The sequence below is a fragment of the Zonotrichia leucophrys genome, chromosome 5 (assembly GCF_028769735.1).
Source record: "Zonotrichia leucophrys gambelii isolate GWCS_2022_RI chromosome 5, RI_Zleu_2.0, whole genome shotgun sequence".
Lineage (NCBI taxonomy): Eukaryota > Metazoa > Chordata > Aves > Passeriformes > Passerellidae > Zonotrichia > Zonotrichia leucophrys.
The window spans coordinates 40,346,279-40,367,900 of record NC_088175.1 but is presented as its reverse complement, the minus strand read 5'-3'; the positions used below and the strand labels follow the sequence as shown (position 1 = coordinate 40,367,900).

General features: G+C 40.4%; 1 protein-coding gene and 1 long non-coding RNA gene across 6 annotated transcripts in view; one reads left to right on the top strand and one right to left on the bottom strand.

Moving 5' to 3' along the window:
• Positions 1-1,744: 1,744 nt before the first annotated feature.
• LOC135448741 (uncharacterized) lies at positions 1,745-11,777 on the top strand. Its single transcript, XR_010440562.1, has 4 exons — positions 1,745-1,829; positions 1,993-2,095; positions 6,464-6,583; positions 10,403-11,777. It is a non-coding gene; the product is annotated as an uncharacterized LOC135448741 (long non-coding RNA).
• Positions 11,778-12,582: 805 nt separating this feature from the next.
• TSPAN4 (tetraspanin 4) overlaps positions 12,583-21,622 on the bottom strand; it is a 427,493-nt gene continuing 418,453 nt past the window's right edge. For all 5 annotated transcript variants that reach the window (XM_064714684.1, XM_064714682.1, XM_064714678.1 and 2 more), the window contains one exon: positions 12,583-21,061. In XM_064714684.1, coding sequence (XP_064570754.1) covers positions 20,993-21,061 — 69 coding nt within the window. In that variant the 3' untranslated portion in view covers positions 12,583-20,992. The remainder of the gene's footprint in view (positions 21,062-21,622) is intronic.

Below are 21,622 nucleotides of genomic sequence, written 5' to 3'. Positions count from 1 at the left end.
TGCTTTTAACAGGTATTGGGCAGGGGTTGTATCTGTATACATCTAAATATCTTACTGAGACAGAAAAGAGGACTTATCTGGGTGCTTGTAGGACCACGTGGACCATTCTTGTGGGAGAACAGCATCCTATTTTATCTCCTATGGTAAGTGTGTCTTGAAAACTTGACCTGCCGTAGTGTCTTTGTAAAGAGATTACAAAGATTTAACAGAGAATTGTGGAATGTAAGTTGTTTCACGTGTCTCATTGGGAGGTGCTACTCTTCAAGAAAAATTGCTACAGTATTTCATGTTATAGTTTCTTTTTTTATCACATATAGGTGTGAAACTGCAGAACCAAGTGTAGCTTCCAGGTAAGAAAGTTGGGAGAAAAAGAGAAGAGAAAATGTGGTAAGGTAGACCGAAGGATGAATACTAAAACACTTTCTCTAACCACTTCTTAGTTATAAAGAATTGTTGAGTGAGTTGGAACAATTTAGTGTTTATAGGCTCAAGCAAAAATATGAAATGCTTTTTTCATTTCTTGTGTGAGCTACCAGTGGCAATTATTTGTAAGAGTGGGGGGAGTGTTTTGTGCATGCTCATCTGTGGAGACTGCAAAGCTAATGGATGTTCACAGGAACTGTAATTACAGTCTCTCCTGAATTTGGAACATGTCTTTTGAAGTTTACTGTTTTGATTAATACACAGTACAGCTCTGTGACTTCAGTTAAACAAATGGCAGCACAAAGCAGATGGATCCTACCTCTGCAGCCTGAAGAGGTTGTATGCAACTATTTGCTGAAAATAACATTCCTTCAGTGATTGCTTTTTTATGTAATAAGTGCAAATTAAATAAGCCTGAATTGGTGTTTTGTAGTCTGCCAGGCAATCACTTTGATAGTCTGCATTGGGAAAAAACATATCATCTCTTTAGAAAAAAACCCAGCATAATACGAAAAAATAGCTGGAATACAACTGGATTAATGCTACTTACTCAAACAGTTGCAAAAATAATTAACATCACCTACCTTGTTAGTATATGAAATTAAAAGCAAAATGTGTTTTTAAATATATTCTATTGGAATGAGAACATTATAACAAAATGTTATTTTGCACAAAAAATGCAGGTGAATGAAATCTAAGACTCAAAATTTGAAACAGTTTGTTGTTTTATATTCCTACTAATATCAGTTACCTTTTCTTGATATATTTCAATATCTAATTGGTTACAGTGTAACTGACAATTATTTTAGTAAAAATACTGTAGAGAAACTTGTATGCTATTTTTCCTAGAAACAAACAAGGAAGTTTCTTACAAACTCTTAATGAAGACCTTTTAAAGCTTTTAGAGAGCTTTTTAGAACTTTTAAAGTTAGCTTTGACTTCCAGCATGTTAGAACTTATTCTCCATTTAACTGCTGAGACCAAAGCAGACGGGCACTTTCGAGTTGCCTTCATGTGGCACATAGATTATCATATTTTATTCCCTCATTGTGTGGAGTTCAAATCAAGTAAAATTTAGCAATTGTCTAGGGTGGGAAGGCAAAACATAAACTAAAGCCCTGTCCCTCTGTGTGTGAGTTTGCAGCTGGGCACAGTTATGGGCAGAGTTTAATCCCAGGGGATTTATTACCTTGCCCACCTGATTTTTTGAGAGCAGTAATGAGGATCGTGTGGAAATATTTAGAGTAAATAAGCAGCATATTGTATTTCTAGAGACCTCCTGACTTTCCTTATTTCATTTGCCAGAAGCCACTAATCTCACTGGACATACACATAGTGGCAGAAGGGCACAGACCCTCTCATGTCTAGACTGCACACCATGGGGTTTTTTGCATAAGTGATTTGCTGTAAGGCTTCCCAGATTGCTGCGTTTTTCTGCAAATCCATGAGCACTTTCTTAGAGCTGGGATATCTAATTTTCCAGCTTTGTCACCTTTTGCTGTTAAGTTTCTGCTCTGTGTATGGCTGCAGCAGGGACTGGCTGAGTGTTCTGCCTCACCTTTCTCAAAGGTTAGTGCAGATGGTGTAGAAGATTATGGGATTTCAATTGTTTCCTCCAGCATGTAAAGTCTACACATTATGGTTACCTCTGCTGCTCATCCTGCTCCAAAAGGTAATACTGAATTTTGTTTTCCTTTATTTTCAAGTGTTAGAGCAGTTTGAAAAAAACTCCATACAAACATTGCTAACTTTCAGCTTTTCTATTTCTACTTTTCTATTTTTCCTTACAGTCTCATTTAGAAATGGTGTAGGTGGGACTTTCAATATATTGCAGTCAGTTTTCTTGTAGTGCACTGGTGAAAAGCATATACTCCATTGTATGCTGTGTTTGCTTGCAGCTGTGGAGGATGGGACTGTGACTAAAAATAGCCAATAGACAGAATTACTGCCCAGTGTAAGATATTATTTAGGACTGTGTGTGTCCATTTTCACCCAACCTTTACGGCATCTTCTCTGATTTTTCAGGTGAACTCATGTGGAGTAGAGAAGTTGCTGTAGATGATGTGGCTATTATTACAGGTTTTGCAATCTTTTTGTGTTTTCCTTTGTTCCTTTGGGGGCTGAATAAAACAAATTCTGTGAGCAGACATGTTTGTATATCATGAGTATATGAAGGCCCAGCAGTAGCAAATTGGCATCCTTGTGCTGTGGAAGTTAGGGAAAAGATGCCTGGGAGTGTTGTGTGACCACACGGAGAGAGAGGAGGAGAGAGTAATTTATGCCATTTGTAAAGCTGGCTCCCTAATCCCTACAGTTATTAGAGTGATACTGTGGGAGGAAGGGTGACAAAGCTCAGCTCTGCTCATGGCAGCTACCTCTGCCCTGATTTCCCCCTTGTTTCAGTTGCTGTGCTGGGAGCTTTTGTGTAAAACGAGTGGTTGTTTTATTTTTGCTCTCCTCTTTCATGTCTCAATATGGAAAAACCTTTGTGCTAATAATATTTTTCATTTTCCTCATTAAAACAACTGATGATCTTGGCTAAGTGAATGCCAAAGTGTCTTTGTTTGCACTAGAGCTGGAGCTACTGAGGAACCAGGTGGAGCTGTTCGAACAGTTCCTGCAGAGCACTTCTGCTAGCATAAGTAAATAGTCTCTTCATAAATGAGTAGCAGTCTCCCTTTACAAATATATTGTATCACATCTTACAACTGTAGATCCAACTTAAAATCCTTCTTGGTTTTTTGAGCCTGGGTATATTGCTGATATAATTAGCTGAAATTAACACTCTAAAGTGTTTTATTTAATGGTGCTTTCAGAATCACAACACTAAATTGTTGTCTGCAGTATGAGGCCTCTGCATCCCACTTCTGATTTATAGCTCCGAACTTTCTGCTACAATGAAATTGCATTTGCTGTTAGCTGGGAAGTGTTTTAGATGGACTTTCTGAGTCAAACAGTGGGTCAGGATTTAAAATTCCATCTAATTCCTCCTTTCTCCATTCACATCAACCCTGAAATTGTCGTTGGTGTGAGGATGCAATTGCACACAGGAGATTGGCTGAGCACATCTTGAAAGCCTGGTTTAGCAGTTTATTAACTATTTTAAAGCTGTGAGGGTTAAATTGTAACTTTTACATTTGCTTTAAGATTTGAAATTAATGCCTTTGATACAAGAGGCAATGATCAGTAATTTTTAAGAGGTGTTTTTTTTTTTTTACTGAACCAGCTTTTTGAATTGCTTTAGTGAGAGTTAAATAAATATATAAAGTGGCAGGGAGAATAATCCTCCTCCCCAGAATGAAAACTTTGCTGTTGGGTCTAATACACAGTGCCTAAACTTCTGATCTCTGAGCAAGGTCACAGTTTTGTGTTCAGATTTCATCTTTTCCCCTTGACTGCAGCAAGTGAGCTTATCTACCCATGTCTCTTGAGGTGGTGGGCAGGGTAGAGTAGAGAAACAGGGTGTTTATGGCTGCTTGAGAGTGAGGGAATGGTGCAGAACAATTCTTTCAGAAAAAAAGCACTTCCTCCTTTTCTTCCTTCTGTAGGACCTGCAGAGAGAGAGACTTAGCAAGATGAAACCCAAACCCCTGTGTTCCACAATGATCCCTCTGCATTTTTGAGCATTGTCTGTCTTGGACCCTAAGACTGTGAAATATTTTGGCAGTCTGTGCTCTGTCCTTGACATATGTATTTGTCAAAACTGAGGTGACTTTTCTGATGGTTTTCCCAGTGCTTTTTAGCAGAGTGCTGAGAGTTATTGAATGAATTTTGTAGATGACAACATGAATACTGTAAATACTTGTTGCCTTCCCATATTATATACATATTAGTATATAATCTGAGCTTCAAGTGTGTGCAGTATTAAACTGATCATGGATAGGAGAGGAAATAATCAGAGTTGTATGAGAAGCCTTTTCCTTCTCCTTCTCAGAGCCCTTGGTTGTTAGGGGCAACTGCCTTGGGAAAAAAAGGTAGAGTGGACAGTGTTCCAAAGAGCACAGAGCCTTAAACAGACCTGGCAGACAAAGAACAAAGTGGAAAGAAAAGAGAAAATTACTTTTGCAGTGCCAGATAGTAAATCTGTCTCAAAGTCAAATGGGAGCCAGGGTTTTTTACCCTGGGTGTCTTGTGGCGCATCAGGCACAGCATCACCAGCTGGGCAAGGGAGGGGATTGTCCCCTCTGCTCTGCACTGGGGCAGCCTCACCTTGAGTGCTGGGGGCAGTTTTGAGTGCCACAATATAAAAAAGGATATAAAGGTATTAGAAAGCATCTAAAGAAGGTAAAGGGTCTAGTGGGCAAGCCATACAAGGAGCAGCTGAGGTCACTTTGTCTGTTCAGCCTGAGGAGATTCAGGGGAGACTTCAGTGCAGTTCCAGCTGCCTTGTGAGGGGAAGAAGAGGGACAGATCCTGATGTCCTCTCTCTGGTGCCCAGTGACAGGACCCAAGGGAATGGCCTGAAGCTGTGTCAGGGGAGATTTAGGGTTGATATTAGGAAAGTTTCTTCACCCCAGAGCATGTTAAGGCACTGGAACAGGCTCCCCAGAGAAGTGATAAGGGCACCAAGCCTGACAGAGTTCAAGAAGCATTTGGGCAAAACATCCTCAGGCACATGTTGTGACTCTTGGGACTGTACTGTGCTGGGACAGGAGTTGGGCTTCAATAATCCTTGTGAGTCCCTTTCAGCTGTGGATATTCAATGATTCTGTCTCCCACCACATGCTGGCTAGACCCTGCTGCTGAGTTGAGCAAGCCAGAGCAAAGTAAGGTCCCTTCATCACTGACACTGTGAGGGTCTTCTCGAAATCACTCACTGCAGAACAATCTGTTGGCATCTAGTTGGGGTTGTGGGCATGTCAGAGTGAACAGAGCACACTGCCATTCTGGGTTGTTATGTGAGAACTGATGTGTCCTTCCCCTCACCACGACACACTGAGGAAAAATGGCTTTGCTTGTAGATATGAAGACAAGTTGTTATGCAAAGCATAAATGGAAATAGTAATTTGTACAGCATGCAATCAGGTAGGGGAAATAACTACTGCAATAAGTCATAGAGCCACAGAGAGTAGCTGGATATTTAAAAGGCCTGATTATTTTCCTAGTCATGATGTCACACTTCAAAGGGAGCATAATGGTGTGTTAGTCCTCCTGTCATAAGGTGAATTGTTACTCCCGGGCATCCTCTCTCCATCCTGACCTGGTCTTTCTGCATGTTGTCTGGGTAAGCTGAAAAGACAGAAAGGAGCAGGATCTGTAGTGGATCATGTTTGCCAGGCTAACCTTGTGCTTTTTAAGCTTCATAGTGTATGTGCTTCAGGGGATGTACTTCTCTCTTTCAAGACTGGCTTTTTGGTCTCTGTGTTTGATGTCTGAGTCAAACTGCTGGTCAGCTTTCATTTCCAAGCTGTTTTCTCTGTAAGTGAAAGCTTTTTTGCCTCTTTTTTTCCTCTGCTGACATTCAGTCACTGCTGATGTTCAGGGACCATTTTGCCACTGACTTGCATATTTGGGAGCCCATTTGTTTTCAAGGATTTTTGTTGTTTCTAATTAAAACAGAATTTAGCAGTGCAGCTCAGCTTGACTGCAGCTCTTTTGATGAATCTCAAATGAAAACATAATTCTGCTTCATCTCATGTAGACTCAGCAAGAATAGGAGGAATAAAGAAAGTAGTAATGCTTTCTTCCCATCCTGCAGCAAGTTTAAAACCATTATTTGGAAAGGAAGAGTAGATGTTGGTTCTGCACAATGAAAACACTTCTGAGAACAGAGCTATGCCATGAAATTGTGTAGCTTAGCCAGATTTTATTGAAAATGCTATTTTTGTAATAAAAAAGGATTTTAAGGTTATTTGCACAGGCAGCATTAAATAACTCACTTGGGGCTTTTCTGGAAGTAAATAGCAGCATCTGAAAGAATTTATTTATTTCAGGGCAACCCCAAAATAATGAAAGCTTTGCTTATTGTGAAGCATTCTACAGTGCAGGTGTCAGGCACTTAAATGCAGTTTCTTCCTGGTGATGGGGATGTGTTCCTCAGACTGCACCCACTGACAGAGCAGGAGGAGAGCAGCTTGACTCACTGCACGTGAAAATGGTTCTGAATTTCTCGTTGTACTGGAGCGGTCTGGAAATGCAGCACTGAAAGCACCAGCACCTGGTAAGCCTGTGGAGTGTCTCTCTATGCAGTGCTTTTCTTCCACTGTAAAACTTTGCTTTTTGCCAGACACTAAAACCTGGGATGCTCAGCTGAAAGGGTGCCATTAATAGCCCATCCAATGTGCATCACCCTGAGGAAGGGTGTTTGGTGTAGCTTCCAGATTATCTGTGTCCTGATAAATGTCTCAATCGTTTGCCATTGTTATTGGAATAGAATTTATGGCAAGGGAAACTTGGCTTACTTATGAAGAGACAAGATTTTAAAAGAAATTATTTAGAAAGAAGCTGAAAAGATTATTTTTATTTAATAAGTCATGGATTGTTCTGCAGATTATCAGAATAATTCCTTCCTGTGCTTACCTAAATAACACATCAGTTTTCTTCTAGCTATTTTTCACCTCAAGTGTTTTGTTCACTAAAATGATTTTGTGTTTTTACATAAAGAACCATTTGTAAACATGTTTAGTTACTATTTCTAAGGACTGTCTTTATAATATAGGTATTCAAGTATGGAATAGAGCATGAACAATCCAAAGTAAATGACAAGGAGGAAAAAAAACCCTCTTGATAAATGGAAGAACATTTCATTATTAAATCCATGTTGTTTTGAGGACTGGCCTGTAGGTCTTACAAAGGAGTTTGAATATAATTTATTTATTTTAAATTTTGTCTCACTGCAGACTTTACAATTTTCTGGCCATATGGGCCACTAGTGGAGGAAGGACAGACATTCACAGAATTCTGGGTAAATGTTAAACCCCCATTTCTTTAGAAATTTAAATCTGAGCTACTGACATTCTTGTTGGTAAAAAACTTGTGGGAGGGGGAATGGGAGACAGGACAAGCAGACTGCAGCTGCATATCATCAAATTGAGTTTTGCATATTCAGGAGTTAATACGTGGGTTATGTGTCTGTGAATGACACCAAATGCTGTGGTTGTTGTAATCCCCTTTTAATAAAGGGATTGACTTGCAGTACAAAATAAATTACATAATTCTGCATACTGTATTATCTGTTCCAGGGCGTTTGAAGCCTTATGTGTTTTCTGGCCCTCAGTACCTTGTTACTTTATTGCACTTTAACTGCAGAAATTGCTTTTCTGAGATGTTATTTGTGGATATCAGGAATTGAAAGTACTTTGTCCCATACTGATGGCCCTGTAGATGCCACGGGTCAGGGAAATATGAGGCTGAGACTCAGCTAAACCTCTGGCCAAAATGGATCCAAATGGTAGTTTGCATTTTGAGATCTGACAAAATAATGGAAAATTTTTGTGAGTATGTTGGTTTTGCAACTACTCTCTTGGGCCCATGAGTAAATATTGTGATGGTAATGACAGTGCCCATGTGCTGCCCATGTCAGAGTGGTGTCCACTGGCATAGAGCAGGACTGGGTATCCACCAGCCTGTGCTGAGCTCTCTGCTGAAAGAGCCTCAGGCAGCTGCTTGGTGTTTTGCTTCATTGTGTTTTACCCCAGCACTAATTCCTCATTCTAGTTTTGATCCATCTCTAGGTTTGCATGTGTACACACAGGCTCTAAGCTCTGTATTTCTTTCACTTCTTGGCAAGATCTACATTTTGCTCCTGTGGTGTAATGCCTGCCTGACCACTGTTTGATGTCTGAGCTTGTCTAGAAAGGGAAATTGAAGTTTGTAGGGAGGCTGATGTGGCTCTGATTCCTGGCAGAGAGGTTTGAGCGTGCCAGCCCTCAGGGGAATGGTGATGCTGTGAGGAGAGGAGCAGGTCTGGGTCCAGCAGAGGGCTTGGGTTGAAGAGAGGAGAGCAGAGAAAGAGGACAGAGGAGTTCTGTGATCTGGGAAAGTCTTGTTTCCACAGACTGTGTAACAAGCCACGCTCCTGTGATAGCACAGGCCTGCTTCAGGGGGCAGCAGTGCTTGCACTACAGATCTTCTGTGTAAGAGGCAAATGGCATTTCAGCACTCAGCATCCTTTTCAGAGGACAGATCCTGAAACACGACCCTCGTTTGCCGCTGACCATTTTCTCAGTCACCATCTCTTCTGCTGTTGGGTCTAGTGGAAAGCCTTATTAGTATGAAAAATCTAAAAATATCTGCTAAAAGCTTTCCTGGTTTCTCCCAACCCACCCCAAGTTGTTCTGGATCTAAAATGATCCTTCTGAAATACAAGAGGAAAGTAAAGCATCTGCCTAGATGACCCCTGTCCCTGTTAGGTAGAAAATGATTTTTCAGAAAATCTTGTACTGGATGCACATCCAGTACATGCATTTTTAACCTATTTTTTAAGCAAAAGCTATCTTATCTTAGGTGAATGCTTTTGAAAACAATGGAATGGAAAGTCAAGTACCAGACATGCTTCTGGTGCTGCTACATTTAAAACAGTTTGTCTTTCTCTTTATCTGTAGTGTAGCATTATTAGAGTAGTGTGAATCCTAGTGTGACCATCTTTCTAATTCCTAAGCTGGCATTTCAAGGCCAGGAGAGAGGTGAACTTTTATCCTTCAGAGGTAAACCTGTGAAAGCTGGATCCAGATAACTGGAAGGGGATGTGACTGTGGGGATATATGGGCTGCTTTAAAATCAATGGATTTATTACACAACTCTCCTGCTATTTTGGGGACATTTGCCTTTATCTAATACTGCTCTCTCTCTCTGTAGATGTGTATATATATATATATATATATATATATATATATATATATATATATGAGAAAATGTTTATCTTTGGTGTGCTATTTAGAATTTCTCAGTCAAACAGAAGTACTTAAGATTAAGACCTTAATATTTAATAAGCTCTCAATTGTTAGGGAGCAGTGAGCCTGCCAGTGTGAGATTGGGCTGGCAGCTCAGTGGATTAATGGAAACACAGAGCTCGATTTAAAAGCCCTGAATGATAATCTTTAAATATGCGAAGGCATTGTGGTTGTGTGGTTTCCCTGGGGAATCATCATATTCTCTGCTTCAAAAATTTCACTGAAGACTTAACTGAAACTACAGCTCAACTTTGCCTACTGGGAAATCTACTTTCATTCCTGAGGCTTATATTCCTTCTGTACACATCTGTACAGCCAGAGTGCAATTCCTTGTGGGTTTTCACTTATCATAGTTTTGCTGCAGAAATAGTTTTACACAGACTTGAAAAAATAAACTTGCAGAGTTGAGCAACTTTCCTACCTGAACAGAGATTTTGCTTTGGCTTTCAAACAAGCAAATGCTGCTATTTGAAAATACTGAAGTGCAAACTACATGGATACTTGTGATATGTGATCTCAATAAAATAGACAGAGGAAATAGGTTTTTTCAACTCCTGTATGTGAAATTCTCTGGTGCTTTGGGTTCACGTTTCAATAGTACTTCATTCTGTGATAGAGATCTGCGTAGTCCCATTGCAATGATAGTGTGGACGCAATGTGGTGCATTCTGGGATGTCCTCAGACAGATTGAAAAGCTTGAGAATTATAGGAGATTGCTTTTTCTCATTTTTATAAAAACTTGCCAGTCTGAAAGGTGTCTAGACTTTGAGTTGCTTTAGTTTTGTATACATTTCTGGGGATTATCTCAATTTCAATTTAATTTGCCATTTCACTTCATGCTATAAAGCTTTCAGGGAGTCTTTCATTTCAGTGAGAGTTCACTAAATTAAAATGAAAATGAAATAAGCTTGCATCATCAGCACTGAGAGTGGCAGTGTTATCCTGAATTTCTCTTTAATACTTCATCAGAGCTGCTTGTGTATGTAAGGCACCAGAATAGTCAGTTGTTCAGCACTCAGTCTGTGTAGCTGAATGCTCTTGTGTTCTGTGTAGTTGCACTGATACTAAGAAAGCTTTTTCATTTGCAGGATACTGTGCTCCATGTAACAGTGACAGATCAGAACAGCTGTGACAGATCACCTGTGACATGCTGAATTCTTTTAAACCATACAATGATTTGGGTTGGAAAGGACCTTTAAGATTATCTAGTTCCAATCCCTTGGCCATGAGCCAGGGACAGTTTTCTCTGGATCAGGGTGCTCACAGTCCCATTCAGCCTGGCTTTCCAGGGATGGGGCATCCATTAACTCCTCTGAGCAATGTGTTTCAGTGCCTCACCACACTCACAGTCAAGAATTTATTTCTGATACCTATTTCTGCCCCAGCCTGAAAATCCCAACTCTCTCAGCCTCATCCTCACAGGAGATGTGCTTGAGCCCTCTGAGCATCTTTGTGGCCACCTCTGGACCCGCTCCAGCAGGTCCACGTCCTTTTTATGTCAGGAGCCCCAGAGCTGGATGCAGTACTGCAGGTGGGATCTTTCCAGAGTGGAGAAGAGAGAGAATCAGCTGCCTCAACCTGCTGACTGCCCTGCTTTTCTTTCTGGGGATACAAGAGTACATTGTCAGGTTCTGCTGAGCTTCTTGCCAACAGCGCTGAACTCCTTCTCCTCCAGGCTGCTCTCAGTCCTGTGTTTGTATTTGTGTTTGCCCAGCCTGTCAGGATTTCCCTGGCTCAGGTGCAGGGCATTGTGCCTGGCTTTGTTTAACTTCCTGAAGATCCCATGGGCCGGTCTCTCCAGCCTGTCCAGGCCCCTCAGGATGGCATCTCTTCTCTCCCGCATGTTGACTGCACCTCACAGCTTGGTGTTGTCTGCAGTCTTGCTGAGGGTGACTCAATCCCACAGCCCACGTTGCTGACAAAGATGTTGAACAGTGCTGGTCCCAACAGTGCTCCTGGACCCCCAAGGAACACCACTCTTCCCTGGTCTCCTCTTGGACTTGGAGAGTCACCATCCAGCCGGTTGCTTATCCACTGAGTGGTCCATCCATCAAGCCAGTGTCTCTCCAGTTTAGAGACAAGGCTGTTGTACAGGACAGTGTCAAGCTTTGTACAAGTCCAGATAGTCATGGCAGTCACTCTGCCCTTATTCCACCTCTGTAAGCCCATCAGAGAAGGCCACTGGATTTATCAAACATAATTTTCCTTTAGTGAAGCCATGTTTTCTGTCCCCCAGACATACCCTTATTTCCCATGTGCCTTAGCATATTTTCCAGGAGGATCTGCTCCATGATTTTGCTGAGCAGTGAGGTGAAACTGATGGGCCTGTAGTTCTCCAGCAATCCCATGTTTCCCTGTATAAAAATGGGGATTATGTTCCCCCTTTTCCAGTCAGTGAGAACTTTACTGCACTGCTATATATCTCAGATATGATGGATAGTAGCTCAGCTTCTTCATCCAGCAGTTCCCTCAGGACCTGCAGATGTATCCTATTATCCTCAACATTTTTCAATAATGTCTAAATTACATATAAATGCAATGCCACTGCACAAGATTGATCTCCTGCTAGGCTGGAAGAACTGAAATTTGGAGGATGTAAGAGAAATCACAGGGTAAAGGGTACAGCTCTGTACCCTTTAGAGCTGCTCATCATCTGACAATTTTTGTGTCCTTCACTAGCTTGGTGAACCTGCTGCACCTAGAAGGGGAATAGATGGGATTGCAGTCTGAAGAGAACAGGAAAGCAGTTGGAACAGGACACAGGGCCTGTTCTGAACGGGCTCACCACATGTTTCATGGGATGCTGCTCTTTGTACCTTACAGTGGGGAAAACCAGACTGCTCAGGTCTTTTGTCCATTTCCAACCTTCTCTCTTAATTTATGTTCTTTTTATTTTCCCTTTTCTTCCTCACCTTTCCTTGCACAGATATTTGGATAAGTTGGAGTCCTGTGCCACCCATAGCAAAGATTGCTTGCATTGGAATATCTGGGTTTGGAGAAGAACACATAGATTGGGTTGATGCACATAGATTTTTTTATATGTACATTAAGTCTTGATTCCATCAGGAACAAGAGAGTGTGATTTGCAGCAAGCTTTTAATTGTGCCAGTTTTTCCTGTGATAATTCTTCTTTGAAACCTGTGAGCACTTATTTCAAAGGACCTTTTGATGATGAAGATGTTTTGTGTCAGGGTAACCAGCTGTGGTGCACAGTCAGGAATAAGAAGGTGTTTAATAGGGAAGAACTTCAATGCACGGACTTCACAGGGAGATTTAAAACTTCAATTTTTATTAGCACCAAATATCAAGCAAGTTCCATGACAACAAGCTGTACTTCCAAGCTGGTGAATTACTTTGTTTAGGGCAAGTGAGTTAGTAATTATATGACACATCAATTCAGTCTATGTACTCTCTTATGTTTGCATTTGCAAAGCCATAATTCCTTCTGTTGTGCACAGGTCTGAGTTCACAATTTCTGTTCTTCCCCCAAAAGTAGGAGTGTTTTCAATCATGAGGTTTTGAGGCAACTCTGCCCTTAAGATACCATAACTTAGCTGCTCACCAGAATAGTCAAAGCACCTCTGGCTTCTAGGGGGATATATTACTATTTCTAATATATTTGTGTGTCCAGTTCCTGCAGCTGAGTTTACAGCATGAAGAATTTACCCAAAGAGCTTGTCCTGTACTTCCATCCAGCCTCCCTGTTCAACTAATGCCAGCTTGGCTTTCAAGTGACATTAACACAGGGGGCCATTGGTGGGGAGGGAGGGAGGCTGTGTGCTGTTCTGAGATTGCAACAAAGCTTCTGGTGACCTTGGCTGTGATAAGAGACCTGGTATTTGATTAGGGAGTGAGAGGTGGGGTGCCAAAAAAGCATTACAATCAACACAGAGGAGTGCTCTTTTCCTGGAGTATTTGCAAATGCTTCATCCTAATTGAGTTTGCAAACAGCTCTAACTCTCTTAAGGGTGGGAGAGCGTTTGTTCTTTGAGAAATGATGGCCTGAAAATCAGAGCTCTGAGAATTACACAAACACACTTTTTTTTTTTTTTTTTTTTTTAATAGAAGTTACCTTAGACAGTTGGGCTGCCACAGTACAAACTGTGGGGATGCATATACTGCCCCTTAAGTCACCTTAAGAGTGTATGGGTGCAGGTGAGCATTTCAAAAGAACAAAAAATGCATCATTTCTAAGATGAGGCATTTTTTTGTACCTCAGTATCCTGGCTGCTTATTATTCAAGCTGAGATATAATATCAGAATCTGTTAATTGCATCTGTGGCTGATACAATAACACTGAACAAGTTTCCAAGGTAAACTGGGTTAAAAAAAAAAAAAAAAAGGAAAAGAATCCCTGCAGCATTAGTCTGTCTGGAGCATGCTAAACAGTTCTGCTTGATAGTGCTTGTCTAGCCATTTGCAGGCTTGCATTAAGGAACTGAGGACATTAAGAGCAATTCAGATTCAGTCACTACATAGGTCCACAACCAGGCTGCATGAATTTCTCTGTCACTGTACTTATTCTGCTCTGTTCTGTAGAGACTGTGGTCTCCTAAATCAGTATCAAACCTGAATTTCATAAAGCCATGTAACCTGTCTTACCATTGGGCACTAAACTTTATGCAGTCAAACAACTGGATCCTCTCCACATTTCACCTGGTACTCTGACTGACAACATATTTTTGTGTGCAGAAAAGCAGAATGGTGGAGGTGGAAGGAGCAATGATGGACTTAAGCTTAAGGGCCAAAGAAGGGCATTTGTGGAAGACGGAGCTAATGAGGTGCATCTGAATACACTTTGAGAAACCAGTTCCCAGAATCCCTGTATTTCTCCAGTAATTTTTAGTTAATCTTCAGGATGAATGCTTTACACCTGAAACCCTTGTCACAGTCCAGATGAGACAGACACATGCACTATACATTAACAGTTGGGAGTTCTTTATGCTGTACTTTCCTTTACATATATTTTTGTTTTCTATTTATTTAACTAAATACAGTTACATGTTTTATTTTGGTGCCTGTGATTTGAACTATACTCTGTAATAGCAGTGCTATGGGAATATAAGGGGAAGTTTATAGTGGATAATTATCCCATCCTTTCAAATTATTCTTTAATTGCAAGTACAAGGAAGTCTCTGTTAAGCAATTCTGTAGTAACAAAATATTCTGCTCTGCCAAAATGATTTCTACATAAAAGATAGCAAGGACTTGTTTGAGAAATCAGTTCAACTGATCAGCATTTCTTCATTAAAAACCCTCATCCTAAGACAGAACTTCTGTTCAGCTGTCTAACACACACTGGTGTAGATTTGGTAGTGAATGTTTTCTGGCTTTTAGAGGGAGGAATGCAAACTGAGCTCTTCTTGCAGGTCAGCAAACCCCAGGATATCTAGTGAACAGACAGTATTTCCATGGGGAAGCAGTTTATTGCAGGGAGAGACAAGGAAGCAAGGCCTAGGGTAAAGTGACCTACCTTAGGCAACTAATGGGATTTCAGAAAAACAGTCTTTCAAATGGTATTTGCCAGATGAGTTATTAATGACAGATTTATTTTCTTGGGGTTTTTAGCATGGTAAGATAAGAAACATAGGGCTCTGTGTTTTGCACTTTTAATGTGTCAAAGATAAAACTTTGGATGAAGCTTCATAAGCTGCCCTTAAATTTCTTTGAAAATTATTGCCATGAAGACAGAAAGTACTTTGTTTTACACAGCCAGAATAATGAGCTAGGCCTGATATTTCCAGGTTGTGTTAAGTGTACTTTGGAAAAATAGCAGATTGTAGGGTGAAACACTCGTCTGGTTGTTGCTTAAAGTAGGAACAGCTCTGTCTATGCCAAGATAGAGTACAAAAGCAAAGACAAACAGGATAGCTACTGGGGGAAGGTACACTGGGCTTAGTTGTTTGAAACAATGGGATCTTAAAAATCAATAGGGTACTCAATTACCCAGGGTTAAGCTCTACTGGAAAGGCAAATTAAGTTGTAAAGGTAATACTGCTGCTCTGAGCCCATGTATTTCTGTAAGCATCATTAAGTTATCATTCCTGAAGCATAGAACCAATGGTGAGTAAATAAAATTGAAAGGCAACAATGTTAAAATCCATGTAAGAAGGATTTTTTAAAATGCAACACTAAGAAATTGTGAAATTCACTGCTATACTGCAGGACTAAAGTGAAAGTTTCACAAAGTCAGAAAGGGATTAAAGATAGGTGTGGCTGATGAGACCATCTAATGGTGCACTAAATGGGATCAAGACAATTCAAGTAATGTAAACATCTCTCCTAAAGTGAGGGAGCTGTAAGAAACTTCCATCAAATATATGGGTTATCCCTTATGATGCTTCCTGCAATAAACTCTAAAACCTCTGGGTCCCAGCTTCTCCCATTACAATTTCAATAGTACACTTGTGTTGCTCAGAATGCACAGTTTAGAGGCAATTTCACTTGCAAAGTTATTTGACCTGTAGGGTACAACAAATTGTATAAAATAAGGCAGTGTTAGACATGGCTGAAGATAACATACCTGGCTAACCAGACATTGTTCTGATTTGAGACAGTACAAGTTCCTAGTTGTTCAATTTAAAAAGATTCTGGTGTTAATTTTTCAAGTTTTACTACATAATTTCTGAATGTAAGCAAGTACCTCAGAAAAAGAGAAGTTCTTTTATTTCAAAGTTATCAGTAACAGACAAGTTGTGAACACAAAATAATTTGGTTTGGGCTGAGTATATTTTAACACTAAACCTGATCTCCCAGTAGTTTCTGAATTGTTATTGACTATCACATAATTTCAGGTAGCCTGCCCTTAAAAGGAAAAAGAAGTGTACATTGAACTGGGAATAGGTAAGCCACATAAATAATAATAATAAATTTGTAAGGAAGGACAGGTCAAATAAAAGGTAATGAGAAATGACACAGAAGTAGAACACTGTAGGGTTTTGTTAAATTGCATACAGTATATGTGTGTGTGCTTGCCCACACTTGCACACACATACATCTCTGGGTCTGTATAGAATCACTGTTCAGCTTGTAGTGCAGTTGCTTATAAAAAATACAAAAGACATTCTGTTGTAAACTTTAAGAATATTTAATAACTTTTAAAAAATAAAAGGTATATTTTAAATTTTGTTCTTTATATGAATGCACAAAAATGTACCATTGTAATTGCAGCAACAAAATCCAAAGAACAGAGGAGACTGCCCACTGTGGTAAGAGACCAGTGACAAGGGAGGAGAATTCACAATGGAATCCAAACAAGATTTCCCATGGCAAGTCCCAACGTGTTTTCTAACTGTCTAACTCAGTATCTATGCAGATCATTTACATTTAGCAAATTCTTGCAGATAAATTAGAGTAAATAAGGAGTCTGGGTTTAAATAATGCCACAATCAACTGCTGGTTTCTGTTGCTTACCTTCGGTGCCCCATTTATGGCACAACACCGAAGCCAAGGGGTAAATGAAAAGCTGTTACTCTGTCCATGCTGACTGACACCCTCCTGTCCTGCCCTAGGAAGGTGTAAGAGGCAGCCCAGTCACTCTGTGTACTCTGTGTGACCAGTTCTCATCAGTTTGTGAGAAGTGAGGGTTGGGGTGGATTCCATAAGCAGCCCTATTGATGATGCAAGAGAGGATTTTTACAGCTTCTACAGTGCAGTCCCTTCAATGCTGCATTTAAATGCTAATTATTGATCATAGAATAAACTTTTAGGAGTTTGTTTATTTTGAGGGGGGAGACCAAAGAACTATTCACAGAACAGAAACTGAAGTGTATTTCAGTGAGTGTGCACTGTATGATGAGGAGCTAAGTAATTCGGTTGTACAAGTAACAAGATTTGGCTGCTAGTGACAGTACAGGAAAATAAACCATATTCCATTAAATATGGGTTTGGGTGGGTTTTTTTTTTTAATAATTGTGAAAATGAAAAGCCAAAAGTACATTTAGACGGAATCTAAAAAGCTAAATCCTGATGCTGCTGAATTCAGTAGGTTCAGTCATATGCCCTGTGCCTTCATATCTTGTTATTAAGCAGAAACAGCCATGAGAATAAATTAGGAGTGTTCCTTTATTGCCTTTGGTTCTGTCTTTAATTTAAATGTATTGAGTCCTCCTTCATGTTTAAAGATAAGAAGTCACAATAATATAAAAGGCTTTACTAAAAGTGACAAGACACTAATAGAAGCAATTGGAATGACTTCTGTGTTGCTCTGCCTGCATTCAATATCAGCAGCCTTTCAAATGGATATTATGTACTACAGGTTACTTATATATAATCAACCAGTTTAATGTGTAAAATGGAACTGTCTTTTTTTGGCTTTTTGGTTTTTTTTTGAAAGATTGTTGCTGTTACACATCACAAAATCTTCTGACCTTGTCAGCAGAGAAAGGATGCAGTGATCTTAAGAAAATATGGTAAGTCTGAGGCTTGTTATATGCAGTATGTTCAGAGGTATGAAATTGGATTGTGCTGGTAATGCTGTAAGCACTCTAACAGCTGTTTGGTCTGTGTGGAGAGAGTCAATACATTAAATATACAAAATAGTCCAGTTCCAATTATGAACAAGTTGCAGTAGCATCACAGTTGGTAGAGGAAGAGGCATATTTTAAAAATAATTATTAGCAGCAATATGTGATCTGCGGGTTTTTGTTTTGTTTGTGTTTTTCTGTTTTGTTTTGTTTTTTCCCCTAACTGTATGTTTTTGTTGTAGTGACTGGGATTTACAAAGTGAGGGTTGCTTATACTCCCTTTAGGTACTTGTTTTTTAAAACCAAAAAAGTTTATCTTGTAAAGACACCTAAACTGTGGAAAATGATTAGAGGAAACCACAAAATGTGACTTGTCTCCAGTCTGCTTCTCATATTTTGTTTCCACTGAAGCTTTAGCTGAAGTCTAGAGGCATTCTCTAAGAGCTCAGCACATATTACTGTGAGATTCACAGGAGAAAGGTCTGTGATCTCTCTTTTCTCTACACCACCATCAAGCAAATTGATAAGAGTTGCTCTCTGTGGGAGTTCTGCACAATGGTTTGCTCCCATCAGCTGAACCATCATCAGCCTGCTGCCTCTGTGTTAATTTTTAATGGCAGGGATCACTACAAATAGACTTGTCTACCTTTTATCTGTCTCAAAAAAAAAAAAATCAGTGTTTTATGAATGTATTCATCACTGTGTCATGCTGCTTTTCAGTGGTAGAAACTCTGAGTTGTCAGCAGAAGCACCTCTGTGTACAAACTATAAACCAAGGCAAGAACTAATGGCACAGCTAACCTGGAATTGTATCTGTGCAGGTTAAGAAAAGAACAGAGTAGAGAGAGGGAAGGAACAAACTTACACCATCTTTTGGAGAGCAGGACAGTGTGCAGGTCAGCCTGGGCTCAAGAAGCAGAGAGCAGGGAGACTGTGGTGACTGCAACACCAGTGAGCCTCTTGCTTTGGGGCACGGGGCACCTGTGTGTGGGCTGCTTGCTCAGCTTGGGTATGTTGGGGCTTGTTTGCATGACAGTAAAATCCTTTAGTGCTGGGGAGGTTGCTGTGATAGTGATGGGGAAGCCACAAAAAATGCACAGAATTATTACATTACTTTTACCTTAGCCTGCACAGCTAAATGCCCCATGGGGGTAAAATTTTGGAAAACAATTGCTCTTTTAAACACCAGACTGTCCTAAGCAATTTCCCAGAAAATATGGAGTAGCTCATGCCTGAGAGTGAGAAGACTGCAGGAAATCAGCAGAGACAAAAAAATCTCCCAAATCTGATGAGTGAGAGTGAATCTGTCAAATAATGCAGGTCCAGAAAAGGGTTAGTTATGGGTGTAAAGGAGATTGTTCGATAGACTGTGGGTTGGCAAGTGCAGTTTTGTGCTGGAAATTGTCTTTAAATCAAAGCATGCAAAATGTCCCTCAGAGCTGAGACCTGCTGTTGTAAGCAAGATAACTTTCCCTGTGAGCTTGCTGCATGCTTCCAGTCTGCAGGAATAGCTGCACTCAGCTTCCTGGGAAAACAGCTCCATGGTCACCTCTCTGCTCTAAGTGACAGTGGCAGAGAGCTGCACAAATGCTGGCTGAAGGGAGAGGGCCATCTGCATTGCTCTGTTTGCCTGTTCCCTGCTGTGCCCTTTCCCTGGGGTGCTTCAGCTTCTCCCTGGCACATATGCACTACCTGGAGCTGTTTGCTGGCAGGGAATTATTTGTTTGAACTATAGGACACATCTGATTTTTAACCTCATCACCCGAAGATGTGTATAGGAGGGTACTACATCAATTACTTCAGTCATTAATGAGTGGCTGTTCCCCAGTTAAAGAAAGTAATGGTTTTGATTTCTGCATATTTCTGTGATTCCATGATATTCTAGAAAGTGTGGATTATATTCTAACCAGCAGCTAGGTGAAGAAAAATGCATCTGAAAAAGAACACTGAGAAGTGACTCCAGTTCTAACAGAGACTGATGTGTCTTGGCTGTTGTCAGTGTGCAGCTGGGAGGAAAAAAAAAGGTAAGCATAAAAGCATCTGAAGTCTTAATAACTCTCAGAAAAATGAGCAATGTGCAAAAGATTTTTCCTCAGCAAGGCAAACTCTATCATACCTGCAGATGATGTTATCCCAAAGTAAATTAATGAAATGGTGACATTCAGGGAAGGAACAGCTGACAGCTTTGTACACATCTTCAAGCATGGAAATGAGTGATATTTTTTGGCAGACTTACTTGAAACAGGGATGATAAATAAAACCATAGTAGACTGACAGAGAGAGCCCACTCACAAGTTGTTTACTGAAATGAAGATACAGCTGAAAGTAATTACTTGTTTCCCAGAGGTATAAGTGATAGTGCCTTGTACAAGAAATAATACTTGGTTATTTCAGTTGGAATGTAAAATAGGATAGAAAGGTTTCCTCTTTCTGAGGTTAGATGCTGGGTATTTTCACCTCCTTTCAGAAAAGTATGTGTTTACGAATGTAATATATATAACATATGCAGTCAACCATCTATATGCCACTGGCAATTAGGAAGTGAGGCAATGTCCAATATTGTTTTCCATTAACAGCCAGGATCTCACTGTACAGATTCTGATTAAAAGCCTGACTCTGCGGCACAGAAGATTAAAAATACTCCTTTAAAACAATGCACTTCTGAAGATGATCCTCTCCTGGTTACAAAATCATCTTGAGACACTTGGAGGCAGGGTTGCTTGATCTTGACATTTTAGCTGTGTGCAAACTGTAGTAAAATTACAATTGCATTCAGTCCTAGCTACTCTGTACCTTCTTGCTGAAGAACATTTGTTTTCTACGTCCTCTCTTCCAGACTGGGAAATGCAGGAAGGCAGCCTGGCAGTTTTTGCAGAGGTTGCCTCAGTGCCATCTTTTCTTACCATGGGTTTGCAGTCAGCCCCTTGCAAGCAGCCTCTCTTGCCTTGCCACAGGCCATGGAAAAGGAACCATTGCTTTTTTGGTTTTCCTCTGCTTAAAGACAAGGCTGCTTCTTACCTGTGCCAGTTCAAGTACTGACTTTTTCTTTTCTTCCTCCTTCAGTAAAGTGGGGTGATTCACAAAATCTTCAGAAAGATAGCATTATACACAGTTTATAGTACAAAGGGGGGTGGGGAAAGGTCAGATGAATGAGCATGAAGGAGATTTCTCCTGTGTCCTTTGGAGGAGAAGCAGAAAGATTGGGAATGGTATCTATGCACAGTAGGTGTCTGCCTTGACTACCTGACAATACATGGTCATTGCAAAGGTGAGTCCGAGAATCTAAGAGAAAAGAAACAACAAACAATGGTTTTTCAGTAAGTAAAAAACCCTATTTATTGAAACAACAAGAAAAAAAAGAGCAAAGCATGACTCTAGTTTTGTTCACACACAGGAGGACATATCACATACTGTGTTTCCTGCCTGTGCATGTCCTTGTTCTATTCCTAGAGTCTGTCTGCCTTTTGTCCTTATCCCTCTTGCTGTCTTACAGAACGGACAGTGAGAGCAGGGGAGAGTTCATTTCTCACCAGATACTGGGAAGAGGTATATTGAAAAAAATTTGGATGCCTTTTGCTTGAAAATATTTTACAGTAGCAATCCACAGCTGTGTGGGTATTCTGTGGGTGTCCCTGTAGCTGTTGTTTTGAGAGACACTGGGTTAAACCCTGGCCCTACAGATGCAGTGGTTTACTGGACTGTACTTTACTTTTCCAAGTCTATGTGTGCACAGGTCCCTGTGGGGGAATCACTGGAGACTGAACATGCATTAATCATGGCCATCAATGCCTCATCAACAATGGATGTGTTTTTCTACGCAGCCTATTCAAGAGAAGCCGCAGG